The sequence below is a fragment of the Eupeodes corollae genome, chromosome 1 (genome assembly GCF_945859685.1).
Source record: "Eupeodes corollae chromosome 1, idEupCoro1.1, whole genome shotgun sequence".
Taxonomy (NCBI): domain Eukaryota; kingdom Metazoa; phylum Arthropoda; class Insecta; order Diptera; family Syrphidae; genus Eupeodes; species Eupeodes corollae.
In genome coordinates this window covers 144,501,305-144,517,539 of record NC_079147.1, presented here as the reverse complement: position 1 = coordinate 144,517,539, position 16,235 = coordinate 144,501,305, and the positions used below count along the sequence as shown (strand labels likewise).

At 33.8% G+C, this 16,235-nt stretch overlaps 1 protein-coding gene across 1 annotated transcript in view; it reads left to right on the top strand.

Annotated features, from left to right (window-relative positions):
- Window positions 1–225: 225 nt before the first annotated feature.
- LOC129953643 (serine-rich adhesin for platelets) overlaps window positions 226–16,235 on the top strand; it is a 38,739-nt gene continuing 22,729 nt past the window's right edge. Inside the window, exons 1-2 of the mRNA XM_056066965.1 lie at window positions 226–4,097; window positions 12,551–12,647. Of these exons, the coding sequence (XP_055922940.1) occupies window positions 478–4,097; window positions 12,551–12,647 (3,717 nt within the window). The 5' untranslated portion in view covers window positions 226–477. The remainder of the gene's footprint in view (window positions 4,098–12,550; window positions 12,648–16,235) is intronic.

Here is a 16,235-nt window from a genome sequence, read left to right as displayed (position 1 = left end):
TGAGTACTTTTTATTCTTGTTAAATATTGAAAAGAATGCATCTGAATTTTATACAACTTTGCACTCCCTAAACGTCAAAAAGTTAATGACTGATGTCATTTTTGACAGATTCCTCATGTTCCGTATTGTATTGTTCTATTTCTATAGCTATGTTTCTTACCTTTAATTTCAAGACTATTTTTGCTATGATATTAAAACAACAATCAATTTTATGTTTTCTTTCAGATCATATTCACCTTTCTACAAAAAAAAAAAAAAAACAAAATGGACAATAGCTGCTGTCAAAACACCGAAATAAAATCAAACACCGTTCCTTACCAACCCTAATAAAATTCTTAAATGGCTGCCTTATCCGGCCACACTTTCATACAACTTTAATTAAAAAAAAACTCAATATTAAAATAATAAAAAATAAAAATACAGCAATTTTGTTTTTAAAAACTATTCTATTCAAAGTCATAAACTTTATACTTTAATATGCCACCGCAAATAAAAAACATTCTCCACATAGTTGTCATTCTACACATTTTTCTAAATGTCACATTTATAAATTCAGCTGTCATTAGAAGAGAACCACGATCAATAACAACAGATAATGGCACAGTGTCTGCAATTTCTGCAGACAAAGAACTAGAACCTGCAACTGCTATAGGACTAGAAGATGATGGAAATTTATTACTTGAAACATTATCTACATATGCTAAAGATGACACAACGACGACAAAAAACACGCTTCAAGATTCCATAACTACCGGAATATTTGGCGAAGAAAACAAACGCGATGCAAGGTTGACAGATTTAAAGTTGGATGAGAATACTGTAAGTTTGTCCTTGGATAGTGATCAAAAACCATCTAAGGTAGCAATTGAAGATGAAAATAAGAATGAGTCTGTGAAGAGTAAATCTCAGGAAACTACAACAGAAGAAATTGAAGAGAAATCTACAATTACTGCGTCAGTGAAAGAAACCACAACAATTTCGCCGGTTATAGAAGATGAAAAAACTACCTTAAAGCAAAAAGAAGAAGAAAAAGAAACATCTACCGTCTTATTTGACACTACAACACAGTTTGAATCAGCTGACAGTTCAAAAGTCAAAACTGATAAAGATGATAACATTGGAACAACTCTTGAAAATTTAGTTGACACTACAACTAAAACAGAGGTAATATCATTTGAAGAAACAACAAATGTCAGTGCTATTGACACAACTGCAAAAACAAACCGAACAACTGCAACAGAAGTAATTCCAACAACAAACGCAGTTGAAAATGATTCAACCATAATAACAACAACACAATCACCTACCACTAAGGAAATTAATGTAAAAGTAACAGAACCGTTAAGCACACAAAATGGACTAATTGACACATCAACTGAGCTAATCGACGATGACGTTTCTAAAACATTTGCCACAAATGAACAAAAAGCAATGAAAATCGAAAAGGAAGTAACAACTGAATCGATCTTATTGGATAGCAAAAATCAAAATACTGATAAACAAATACAACCAGAAGAAACCACCGAATTTCTTTCAACGTCAACGGAAATTTCTGAAGATGAACAATCTACTGTCACAATGACAGTTCTACAATATTATAAAACGCCAACAAACGATACAAAAAATTCGAATTCTTCGTCAACTGAAAAACGTGGCAAATTTATTGGAAACAATTATAGTTCATTTAATGATTTCCATTTGCCAAATACCAGTGATGTTTGGGCATTAGCAGGTTTGAGATCTGTTGGAAAAACAAAGTCATCCGAACTTCAAAATAGTGTTGAGACTTCTGAAGAAAAACCAATGAACAGCTCGGTGGTGACAAAAAATCTACACGACTGGACCCGTGTTATGGAAACCTCTCATGATATCGAGTCTAAACCTTCTCTTAAAATGATGGAAAATATTGAAGATTCAACCACCGAAATAACCACTATGATTACTCCTGAAACAGATCCCAACACTACTGTCAAACCAGAAATTGAGATGTCAACCGAGATAAACACTGAAATGCCAATTAAACAAGAAGCCATCGAATCCAAGTCCAATCTAGACAACGAAGTTGAACTTTCCACAACAGAAAAAGTCGATTTCACTACAACTGTTATAGCTGTCACTTTAATAGACGAAAAAGAAACAATCACAAACCCAACAGAATCTCAAAATGTAGACAATAATTTTGAAACTTCAACCGACAAATATGAAAAGATTGACCAAATAACAACGGAAGACATTCTATCAACAACCACTGATACAAGTTTTCTTCATGCATTAAATAATCACGAGAAAACCATAGAGGAAAACAAAGTTGATGGTGACAGTTTTGAAAAAGAAATAATTCCACTACCAACGACCACAGCAGCAGCGGTAATACCAACAACCACAACAACGACCACGGTAACCCCTATACCCCAAATAATGACAGTGAAAACAGAAACAACCGATTCACTTGTCAATGGCGAAATCACCCAAGAAGCAAATGCCGGCACGACTTCTTTGTCAATCTCATCATCGTTATCAGATTTCACTACATCGATGCCCTTTTTGACAACCACAGACGCCATAACAAAGGCAACAATAGTAGCTATGACAGATGTACAGACTACAACTCCACCTGTCACACTTTATACTGAATATGAAACAAATGAACCCCCATCAAGCTCAAATCCGTCGAAAATATCTACGCAAAGCACTTCCCCAGTTGCAGTGACGATGGATTCATCGGCGGCAACAACAACAACAACGACAACAATGACAGCTGTTACCGCTACTACACCAGCAAAAGCAATAACAACTGAAACTGAAACAGAAACACAAACGACTGAAGCACCATCACATACTCCCGCAATAATCAGCAACGATACGATGATGATACAAAAAAGCAACAACAATAATTATAACGAATACGAGGTAGTGAGTAAATCGACTGAAAATTACACCGACAACAACAGTTCTACCGAAGCTTTTGAAGCTACCACACGCGTCGGGCTGCATCAGTTTAACTGGTCAACAACAAACGCAAATATACCTACAACGGAAGTAGATAAGTTAGATGACAATTTAGACGTCACAACTTTATCGAATTCAACAGAGGCTACAACTACTGCCATTAGTACCGTTACATTGGCGCCAAAAACTTATCCAATCGTAACCGAAACGGCTCAAACTGACGTTACTGAACCATCATCATCATCAACAACGTCAACCGAACATTTGGATCATATTGATCCAATTCATAAAATTTCGGACACGGCCGAAACGTCAATCGAGAGTAATGTCATCGATCCATTGCAAGTGGGCGATACATCTACGGCAGCGACACCAACAACAACAGCAACACCAACGACAACGGAAAGCAATCAAGACAATATGAAAATGTCTCCAACGGATAGGGGAGACGATGATTCTGTCCATTTAATAATAACAACAACAACAACAACTACAGAAAGAACGTCAACGACAACAACCTCGACTTCGAATTATGATGATTCAGCGACAACATTCGAATCAATATCGACAAAGAAAGAAGATGTATATTCAATTGTTCCGACAATCGATAATGATGGACAAGGTGGTGGTATATTCAATGTTCCAAAATTTGTGCTCGATGATACAAGCACCTTAATGCCCCCTGGAGAACTGGGAATCGGTGTTGGCGGTGGTGGTGGTGGTTTGCAGCCAATGGACTCACCAGAGGCCCAGGAAACTGATGTTAATGTCATAATTGCCATATCAGTGAGTACGGTGGGAATCATCGCCCTCATATTGTTGGTAGCTTTTTTGTATGTGATGCGGAAGAGACAGAAGCAGATGTCATACGGACAAAGGTGTCGACCGGTCAGCTTGGATGCGTATAGTTTAGATAATGTATCGGTGTATAATAGTGTACGACGTAAGGGGGCAACATTGAGGGCGTCCAAGCGTTCCTATGGTAATGTTGCTTTTGATGATCCTTCTCTCAGACACAATGTATTAGGAACGCATGAATTGGCAAGGTATGTGGAGAAAAAATCAAGCATATGGGAGGAGTTCAAAGAGGTGCCACAAATAATCGCAAGAGCTGATGAAGTCCCAGCAGGATGTGAAGACAAGAACAGGTATGTGTTTATGATTTAACTTTAGATGTGTGAAGTGTATAGGGTGTGACATTATAGGGGCTTTTAAAAAGAAAACTATGTTAAGTCATGCGAGAAAAACTTTGTATATGTGTAGTGTATATAAATTTAAAGGTATTTAGTCAATTAAATTGCTAGGGTTTCATTCTTTTGGATTATGTGTAACAAAGAGTATTTAATTGAGAAAACATAATTGTTGTAAACTAGCTGCGTCCCACGGCGTTGCTCGCATGGTTTATTTTACAAAAAATTTGGTCAGCATAAAAAATGGTTATTGTGATCCAACTTTACAAAATAGACACTAAGTTTTTTTTGAACTAATAAAGGGGAGCAATTCTGTCATACATTATTTTAGCAGAACCTTAACCGTTTACGCAGTAAAAGCTCTTAAAAGAGAAACATATATAAATATTTGTTTTCATGATATTTCTTTTTTAATATAAAGTTTAAACATTGACATTACCCGTGTTTTGTTGGTAAATCTATCCATAGTATAGTAGGATTTTACAGGAATAACAAAACAAATATCCATAGTGTGAATTACACCGATAAAATTTAGAGTAGAATCTTACTATGGATGGGTGTTTGACATTTATACGAGTCTCGAATGGATCTTAAGTGATTTCGTTCTCAAATGTTGGTACGATTGATATTGCATCTGCATCCCGATGGCTGTGTTCATTAAGTTGTGCATTTGGAATGATGTGTGTTTTCCATTGGGGAAAAAAATCAATCTGTTAATGTTGATATTATTCAGTTTTGTTAATGAAAACTGGGCTTATTTTGCCAGAGAAAACAATAGAAAAGATAATTAAGTTTTGATATGTTTCCATCAAAGGCTTACCTCAGTTTAGATTAAATAAACCTTTTTGGTGTTTGGTGTTGGCACAAGAAGATTTAAAAATGATGAAGTTGGCAGCACTTTCTAAAATGCAAATAAGTATTTCGATGTTTTCGATGTGTAAGTACACTTAAGATAGTTTAATTCGTGCTAAACAATGAAGAATTGATTAGTTCAGCACCATATACTCCCTGCCATTTTTTTTAATTTGATTAAAAAACTATATTTTTTGTACACAAACATGCAAATAAACAGACCATAATGTATTATCTGTAAAACCAACTCCTCCATACAGGTTTTTCTTCACAAATTTTGACTCGACTCTGATCCCCGACGAGATTCCAGTCGAGTCAAGCTCATTTTAACTTTATTCAGGTATATACAGAATTGAGGCAATCTTCAAGCTCGCTTCAACACCACATGTTAATGTAGCAGTCTACGAACAAACCCCCTCCTTGAAGCAATTGTTAAATGAACTTCTTTTTATATAATCTCAATTTTCAGATGTTTTCTTAACATTGTTCTTGAAAATTTTCCATTTTATTAGTTGTTCTGGCTAAGTTAATTTTAACTTTTGATTTTCACAAAACTTTCTTCTACTAGTGAACTTACAACTCTCAAACATTCCTGTGTGCAAGTAATATTGTCAGGAATGGAGGGGACCTACATTTTATATGGCGAATCCGAACGGCTAATTTGAGAAAGCACTTTTTCGTGACAAGAGTTACTCTTGGAGAATTTGTCAATTCCTTGCAAGAGGAAGTACCCCTGAAAAGACTTACGATGGTATAGGCAGGGATCGAACCCAAGACCTCTTGCATGACAGTCCAACGCACTACGTTATTGAAATGACCTCCACGCGGCCAGGAAATGTCTCTTGCAATAAAGTCATATTCGCTCGAGTTGTGTGGCATGTGGTACCGGCTTGTTGAAACCACATATTCTCCCAGTCGTATTGCTATTGTAGAATAGCAGGCAGAAAAACGGTGGTTATCATAATGCTTCGAATTCAAGGTGACAGTCGTTGTATCGTCGTTTTCGAACAAGTAAGGTCCAATCACAACTCTGGACCAAAGAGTGCATCAAACATCTTAAATTACTTGAGGATTCTCAGAACTCCAAATACGACAATTTTGTTTATTAACATACCCATCAACTACCGAGTGATAAATTTGCTTTGTTGCTGAATAAAATTTTGTTCGAAAAATCGCCGTCAACCGCGTCCTGTTGTTCAAGCACCCATTCGATATATATCCGACGTTGTTTGTGAGCTGGACTTTTTATGGATGTATGTGTAGATCAAAATACAAAATATGCTTTGGTGAACCGTAATACAGTCCAACTTCCTGAAGACGACGAGGAATCGACACATTTGGGTCTTCGGCTTTCACTTAAAAAAGCGATATTTTCAGTTAACGAGCGAGTCACAAGCCTTACAATATCTGTAACCAATCCATTTCCTTCAAATTTCTTCACAATTTTGCCAATTTAAGTTTAACAACTTAGTTTGACAGATGTCAAATTCCAGCCCTACACTTTTGAAACCGCAAATTGATAACCCGTTACATATGTAAATTGTGTTCAGCCTTTTTTCTTGTAACGCTCGGAAGAATCGTAGCTTATTGTTTCTAAAAATTTTGAAGGCGTCTTCGGTCTGAAAAAATGTTTGCTTTGAAGCTCTGAACAAAGTCAAAAGAAGAGGAAACACAGTATTGAGTTTGACAGTTCATGTTCGCGTGACGAAACGAAACAATACATTTTTTGAAGAGTGCATTATCTAGAGTCAATGACCGAAATAATTTTTAAAACATCTTTTATCTTTATGATGAATCCAAATTCTTGGTCATAACATTAATTTATATGCGTTTTATTTCTTCTTGACAACACTTCTGAAAAAAAAACCTTTTACAATAAATCGAGGTGGGCTTCCATACTTTGATAAACTTTTCCAAACTTATTAAAATTATTATAAATCCGAAATTGAGGTCAAATATTCTACTGCTACTTTGATAGATTTGATTTCAGATTTTTGTATTCAATTCGAAATTGTGCAAATTGTACAAAATTTTGACAGCTCTATTGATACTTAAAAGGAGATAACACCAATCTTTCCTGTTCTTCAGAGGTTCCAAAATAGTGTAAGATGTCTTGATCAATCTTTTATTGAAGAAAGATTAAAAAAAAACGTTTTAAAAAAATGTATTCAGTTTTCGACAGTTCATTTTTTGATTTTGTCTCAATTTTAGTCTAAAGTACATTTCGGAGTAAAACATTTGACAATCAGCCCTTTCGAGGTAACCGTCAGATCGAAACTTTCTCTGCAATGCATCCTTTTTCGGAGATTGAATTTTGGTTTGAGGTAGCTGTCATCTAAAGAAATTTTACGGACATGAGATGACGCAATGCGATTTATATAAATGTTAGTCAGAGATGTGCAAATTAACCGATATATCGAAACTGCGATATATTTTCGATAATATTTTATAAAATAAAGACAATATGCGTTTAAAACCATGGAAAATAGGTAGCAGAACGTAATTTATTGTTTATAAAACGTAATTTGTTCAATTATAATGCGCTAGCATTTTTAGGACATGTGATTAAATGCAACGATTTTTAAATCAAAAAAGCGAATAAAGTCCCCTCCCTATGTTTACATTTTGATTCAAGTTATGAAATTTTCGAGCATTAAGATTTAAACAATACAAAAGAGGAAATTCATAAAATTCAGATTAATTTGGTTCGAAGCCAAGCAGCTACAAATCGAAATGAAATAGTTCAACTCTACTTTAATGCATAAACATTTATTACAAATAAATGCATATGTATATTTGATAACAAAAATATCACAAGCCTTCATGGTGTTTGTCTTTGGTTCTTAAAAGTAATTTTTCAAAAAAAAGCACTGGCCTCCTTGGCGTTTGTCTTAAAATGATTGTTCTTAAAACTAAAAAATAAAAAAATCACTTGCCTCCATGGCGTTGTTAAAGTTTCCATCACAATGTTGGCTTTTGCAATTTCAAACTCCAATTTTCTTTTTTCAATCGGAGATTCTGCAAAGCAATTCTTTTTCTCTTTCAATTTTGCAAACATATTCGAGTGATCGAGAAACGCTTTTTAAGGTTTTGGTTGTGTCCTTATAAAAATGTTCTTGACTTTTTATCTTTTTTGTTCTCATCAACGACAGCGGTATTTGATGTGGACAATTCCGCAGGTGGCACTTGATGTGCTTCCTGCTCCAAATGATGCAGCTCCAATGCCACTTACAGAGCTGCCAATATTTGTAAAGGCTATCACAGCGTCCTCTTAAGGGGTGAAAGACTTTTGCCGGCATGGTCCTCCACCAGTACCCGCTATTTCTTTTTTATTTGCCAAGAGTTTTTTTTTTAATGTAAGACTTATAGTCACTCCAAACATCGCAATGGAATCAATGCACAAAATCACGAACATACTTTTTTCCATCCATCCTTTGCCTTGGTCCCAATGAATTTAGCTGATTGGCCAGATCTTCCCAAAACACAGCCACTATTTCTGGTGACCTTTTTGTATAGTTTTGAGCTATGTCTGGATATTCGCTGAGCAGATTTACTATTGCCTCATATTTCTGACCACTTGTTTTTTCGGTTTGCTTAAAAACAAACAGTCCATTATTAATAACACAAAATAACGAAAATAAAGTTAATTTTTTTTATTACTTACATTTTAATAAACTATTTTTTTAAAAAAAGAAAACACTTTCCGCAACAAGAACTTGTCGGAGGACTAAGGAAAATTGTGTTTGTATCTGTCAAGAATAAAACTAAACAAGTACTTCATCGCAAAGCATCGCATGCAAATTGCATGCGTTGAATTTTGCCGGAGAGAATGTCCGATTCGGAGAAAATCGGAGAGAATTCCGCTCCGACAGTTACCTCGATAGGGCCGAATTACAGTGTACAAAATTTTTATTCGCTGTTCAGTAAAATGTCAATATGAGTTCAAAATAGAGAGAGTAAATGTAAATGAGAGTTTACTTTAAGGCCTTGGGATAAGTGTCAAAAAGAGATTTGCTTAGGTGTTCTTTTTTAGCGACTCCTACATGGCTTTTTTTTAAATCATATTTGAAGTACGTGTACTTCAAAAGTCAAAGACATTAACAAGTAAGAAATAATAGCTTTAAAATGTAAATCGGTGTGCTTAGTTGCAAATACTTTACTTTTGACATTTATTGAAAAATGTTCAGTTGACATTTAGGTTTAATGAAATTCCAATACAATAACGTACAATATTAAAAATATCACATCCCCCAAAAGTTGTTTTATGACCCAAAAACTTTCTTAGAAGAAAAGTCCAAAATCAGTGCCATAAAAAATTTTATAACGCCTTATTGCTGATTGACATATCGCCCAAAAGATGTCATGGTTTGAACATTTGAGCATTCTGTCAAAATTGTTGTTTATTTTGGGTACTTCGATATTTTCGATTTTAAATTTTAGCAATCGTAAAACATTAAAACAATGTAAAACATTAAACGAACAAAATGTCAAATAGCCCAAAAACTCGGAATTTCAAAGAAACGTAACAAATATGTTTTGCTTTATTTCACTTTCAGAAATCGAAATAAAGCCAATTTTGGAAGAGAATAAAACAAACTATGTATAAACAGTTAAATATGTATGTGGGGGCATTTTGCCCCTGCAACCCTCCTACTTGAGCCTACTGCAAGATTGGGGCTAGGTGCGAAGTTGTGTGTTTGCATGTTTTAATCTAGATTCTTTAAATACCTTCACCCAATTTCGCACGTACCCCAAATCCTAAAGTGTGACCAAGTAGGGTAGTTGCAGGGGGGCCAGCATGCCTCCTGCCCCATATACATACATACCCCACTATTCATACGACTCGTCTTAAAGCCAACTACTCAAAATGTTTTCAAAATAAAAAAGTTTGAAAATTTCTAAATTTGGGCGTTACGACATTGTAAGTTGGAAAGTTGAAAGAAAATTGAGTGGGTAGTTTTTTTTTACCATAGCAGTTTAAAAAAAAGGTCAAAATTTGGATAACCCTGAATATCTTTCGAACCAATAACGCTAGAGACTTGAATAAAATTTTATATTATATATTGTAACGTGATACCAAACAAGTATAAATTTGGAAAAAATCCAATTAACGGTTTTTTATTAATCAAAAAACTGACAAAAAAAATGTACGACTTAAATAAGATTTCATCTCCAAAACAATTTTGTGCAACGAAGAATGATGTTTTTGACATCTGATAAAATTTTAAGAAAATTCTAATTGACAGTTTTTTTTTATAAAAAATAAAAACCTAAAAAAAAACATTACTTAAAGTTAGTAAAAATTGATTTTCGACTCAAATATCTTTTCAAAACTTTGAGATAATGACTTAAAACTACTTTTATCTTTGAAAAAATATATATTTTCACAGAAAATATTGTTTTCGATATTAAGTAGTTTTTTTTTATAAAAATCTAATAGATAGTTCCTTTTTTCATAAAAAAAAATAAAATTTACAAAAAATAGGACGCACATTCGATAAAAATTGATGTTCGGTTCTTTATACGAGTATCTCTCAAATTAATTTTATTCATCCAATTTGTAAAATTTCAAGAAATGCTACTAAAATTGCTACTAAATATGTCGAAACTAGATTTTCAAACTTAACCATTTCTATATATGAAAAATATTGTTAATAATTTCAAAATGTTTAAGAATAATTCAACCAACAACTTTTTTAACCCAATCTAACAAATTTTTAAGCAAGATAAATCGACAGACGGGATGGGAAGTTATCAGTGTGGGTCGCACCCAGCCTCTTTTTTAATATTTATTTGGGCGTTACGTCATTCGCTTTAGACCGTTTATTTATTTTTGGGGTTTGTGATCAATTTTGGTCTGTATGAAAATTCAGAATTTGGGCAGAGAAACCTAACGCGATTTCTACTCGGTAAAAATCGGAACCGATTAGTTTTGCACTAAAACCACCCTAATTTACTTTACAGGAAGTTTAAACCTGTTACACTTTCCCATAGCTTTTAGACCATAAGCTCAATAGCTATGATTTCACAGTGGCTGGTAATTATGATACAGCATATTTTTTAACCACTTTTGTAATTATTTCAACTTAAAGGTTACGATGTAGATCGGTACATACGAAGGGGCATTTATTATTTCACGAAGGGCGTAGTTTTAGAATTTTTGGATGGGTTCAGGATTTGTTTTCTTCTCTTCTCTTCAGTACTTGCTTTTATATCATTTGTTAGTTCTGGATAGAAAGGTCAGAGTTCTTTCCTATTAGCTAGTTTTTTTCTACTGTTCTTCACGTTTAGTTCTTCTATTTTCTTTTTGATGTAGTATTTCTATTTAAGCTTTTAAGGCAATTTCAAGGTATAGCCTTTACAATATATCTATGTGGCACCAATATTGCAGAATCATCGGCAAAGTTGGTAAAGATAACATTTATATCCACTGCAATATCCCTTGTATATAGAAAATAAAAGGTTTGTCCTAAGACACTACCTTGTGGTACACCGGCTTCTATTTTTTTAGTTTCGAGTAATTTATGCTGTTCCGTACTCTAAAGAGTTGATATCATGATTGATTTGAAAATAAGAGGTATTATTTCGAGTAGCACTAGTTTTTACAGCTGCCACTTTTGACAGTTTTAGTATTAGTGGAATGGGTTGACAAATGTTAGCTATAGTGCCAAATTAGTGATGTAAAAAATCGAAGCTCTAAAAATTGCTGGTTTAGCCTGGAGTGTTGACGATATTCCAGTTGTGTAGATTGCTTGTTGATATTTGGAATAAGGAATTCTATAAACGACATTTCACCTTATTTTGCTGACTTAAGTCAGAGTTTTAAAGTTCAACGTTGCATCTTTGTTTATTGGGTCCTTGAAATGATTTGGATTCTAAAATATGTGTGTGAGCTGTTGGATTTATTGTCAATATTATGAATGCTCAACAACTGCTCATTCGCTAAACAGGTAGTATTCCCGAATCAGATTCCATATGTGTCATCTAAGAAAGTGTATGCTTTTTACACATAAAATCAAAAGTCATATTCAAGAAACCATGAAATTTGATTTTTAAACAGACCTTTAAATTATATATGTATACTAAGGTTGAGGGTCGTTTTACTCTTATAAGTTTTCATGTCAACGTCAAGATTCACTGCCTATCTCTCTAAACTGGCAAGATTTTTCTTCAAAATTTAATTTTAACTTAATGCTTGCTTGCCTCGTTATAACTCATAACTACACCTTTATCCAATCCACACAACATTTCTACAAAAGCAAAACTTATGTTTGCTTATATTGAGCTTGTGTAATAGTTACGAAAATAATTGTAAAAAGGAAATGATTATTACGATCTTTAAGTGTCCATTAAATTTTTGGAAGCCATGACAATTGATTTCACACTCTTTTCTGTTTCAAATGGTTTAAGTTTAGTAAAAATTTTCTTTTTAATTTTCTTTAAAGATTTAAGTTGTACTTGTATCTTGTTTTGTTTGTTATATTTTGGCCAAAAAATTTACTCATCCATTAAATACAACAGAGAAATAAAAATCTAAAACAATAATGCAATCTTTTCAGGTACGCCAATGTTATACCTTTGCCAGAAACAAGGGTTATACTTCAGCAACAGAATGGTGACGAGAAGAGCGAATATATCAACGCCAACTATGTCAGGGTAAGTAGTATCATCCGTATAAAGAAGATACAATTATTATTTCATCTAATCTGCACTTTAGTCACGGAAGCATAAAGCATAATGATAATAATTATTTATTATGTAGTAAAGGGTGTTTTTATTTAAGACGAGTGGTTTTCAAGAAGCAATAAAACGAATATAATTCATTATTATGGCTAAGAATTATTGAAGACTGTCTGTGCTTCACGGCGGTACTCGCATGCCTTAGAATAAAGATAAGGTTATAGTGATATAGTGAGCCAACCTTTAAAGATAGACGAATGCTTGCGTGGACTTTTTTTATGACGATTAAAGGGGAACAATTCTGTTATGCATTATTTGTACCAAACTTAAACGTTTCCGGAAGCTCTCAAAATGGTAGAAATCCGGGTCTTTGGAACAATCTTTATTGGTGCCCCGCTCGTTGCTTTGCTTGATGTTATAGAGCCTTTAGCCTTCTTCAACAAAAGGGCTATTCAAAACAGACAAGTAGTTCCTGAGATTAACGCGCTCAAACAAGCAAGCAAACAAACAAACAAACAAATTCTATAAAATTAGTATAGTAAGTAATTTAAATAATAACGCGCTGAGTATTCAATCTTCTCGGACTTAACTGCGTAGACAAACGACTTCAAATAATCCCACAAAAATAGTTCAGCGATGTAAAATATCACGATCTTGTGGTAAACGTTACAGAATCACTCCTTCAATAAATTGATTATTTTTGATTGTTTCGTTATATGTCGTGCTGACAGAACTATTATTTAAGTAATGAGTTTACACGGTTTGCAAGCGTTGTATAAGAGTAAAGCTGATGGGGTTTTCCATGGGCAAATTCAGATTTCTTTCAAAAATTGCTTTTTTCGTGGAGCATGGAACACTATTGGAATTGTTTTTATTTTAAAAATTATATTAGTGTAACTTTGTGGACGTGGAGCTGCAAAATTCCCAGCTAAGTGCTTTTTAATAATTTTATCAGCATTAATTAAATAAATGTACGGACAAATCCACTTGATCTTAAATCAAGCCCCATTGAATTCAAAAATAGGAGAAATTTGTGTTTTGACAGATCTAGATCAAGAATAACATGATTAAAAAATCTTCCAATATTGACCGAATTGTCTATAGTATTCCAATAGCATCCAATTAATTTACTAATCAAGTCGAAATGGTTCGTTTTCGTTGAATTTATTAAAGAACTGGACAAAGTATAAAATTGGTTAAAAATTGCCGATAAGTTGTTTCTTCCACTTAAAAAATGTCTATTTACACAGTTAAAAGAAGAGAATACAAATATTTATTTTAGTAATAAAAACAACAGGTCGTTCAAAAACATTGTTTAAAAAAATCTTAACTCTACCAACAGCATCAGAATAAAGAATTTCCAATAGACCAATAGACATTGGGCAGATGCAGACGGCACCACGTAAGGACCCTTAAAGTAAAGCTAGTTTCTGGTATCACAAGACCCAGCTGCCAATTGCTTTCCAACTAAAGTGACTTTATTGGAAAGTTGACTTCAAAGTTAGGCAATAAAAACGCAACTAATCTAAGTCTTCTTATGTCAAAATGCCAGTTAGTAGGGTTTTTATTTCATTTAACTGAAAGCTGAACTTTATTGCTCTTAGATTTATTTATTTTCTGCATATTTTCATTTAATCAAATTGGAAAAGAAGTAAGTAATATATTTTACAATACAAGAATTAGTGAAGAGTGTTTTACACACTGTAATATTTTAGATAATTTTTGTACGATGAACTGAGTATAGAGGTTAGTGAAGTAAAATTCCAAGTTTGAAATTTATGAAACTAGCCGCCTGGTTAAAATGTACTTTCAAAGAAAGTAATGGCTGAATCACAAACACTGCTTCGAGGTTGCTTTGAATGACATTTCTATTATTTTATCCCGCCAAAGAGCCAATATTTTGTTTGTTGACATTTTTTTACAGCTGTTGAGCTGTAGGACAATGCAAATGTTGAGATAATTGAAATAGAGCTTCCGTTTGGAGTCACATTACGTTCTTTTCCTTAAAATTGTCAAACGAAACGTGAGGTCGAAGCTCCATTGTGATAGCATGCATTGAATTCCTATGGCTGAACTCGTAAACGTCAGGTGAAGCCGAAGGTGAAGCGTGTTTGTGATTCAGCCATAAGTCCCTTGTGTTGTCTAAACCTGCTCATTGTCACTTGTACCCTGGAGGGAGGGCCGTAAAGCTGGAAACACCACAATCGAATTTCGAAATTCTAATTATGGGGTGATTTAGGGCTATTTTTGTGGTTAAAAAATCCCTTCCCCCTCAAACTTGTGGTGTTCCCAGCTTGACGTCACCTTTAGGTTCATAATTTCAAAAAACTGAAGAAGAGGGAATTTAGGGCTCTTTTTGGACTCCTAAGTTAGCGATACTCCAAATTAGTATCTACACCCCTTACCCCCTAAAACTACTCCAAAGTTGAAGTTTTTGGAGACTTTGTAAACCGAACAAAATGTTAAAAAACTAACGATGGGGTTAAGTGCAATTTTTGGGCTCCTTAGTTTGCGGAACTCCAATTTTTTTTTAAAGCCCATATCCCCAAACTTAAGTTTCAAAGCTTAAAATTTTGGAGACTTTCTTAACCAAGCACAATTTTAAAAATCTAATGATGGGGTAATTTAGGGTTCTTTTTGTTCTAATTAAGTGCTCCTATCCCGAGTTGGTTCAAATATCCCTTCCCCCTAAAAAATAATTTCCCCCATCATTAGAATTTCGAAATTCGATTGTGGTGTTTCCAGCTTTGCGGACCTCCTGGAGGGTACGGGGTTAAAATTAAAGCTTGCGTGGAGGTTTGACCATTCAGCTTTCGTCAACGTCTTGTCAAACCGTGTCCTAAGGCAATTTATACTTTGCCCAGCAAACAAACATCGATTGGTCTCGTTTTTTTGGTAAATTGTAAAGCTTGTGCCTTTTAAACTGTTTTAGTACTACTTCTATTTTCGTTATTTCGCCATACGTCATAGTTGTTGTTTCCTTTCTGTCAATTAAAAATTGGATAATTTTATTTGAAAAGGATATCATTCAATATGAAATTAGTGTACAATCGTCAAATTGTTTGAAAATACCAAAAATTGGGTGTTTCAAGAAGTCGGACAATTTTTTGATAGAAAATTGTCTCTCAATTTTTTTTTTCTGTCAATTTTGACAGTTAAAATTTTGTTCTAAAATGGTTGATAGAAAATTAATGACATTGAGCTTAATTCCATTTATTATGAAATGTCAAACCAAACTGAGGATAAATCAAGTGACAGCTATCAAAGAGACCAACTCCGAAAAAAAAGTGTTCCCAGATTAAAACCACCTACGAATACCTTACAAAAAAACACCCATTTAAAGAAAAGCAATTATCTACCATTGCTTATTATTATGAATATCTTAAACAAACATAGTTTGTTCTTTTCTTCTAATGTACTTTTTTTTTGATATAAATAATGCGTAGGTTTTGAGTAATTCATCGGAACTCTACACGAACTACCCAAGAATAACTAAAAATGTTTCAGTCTGCTGATTGTTTATTAAAACAAAAATTAAGATGTGCTATCTTGAGTACGGGATTA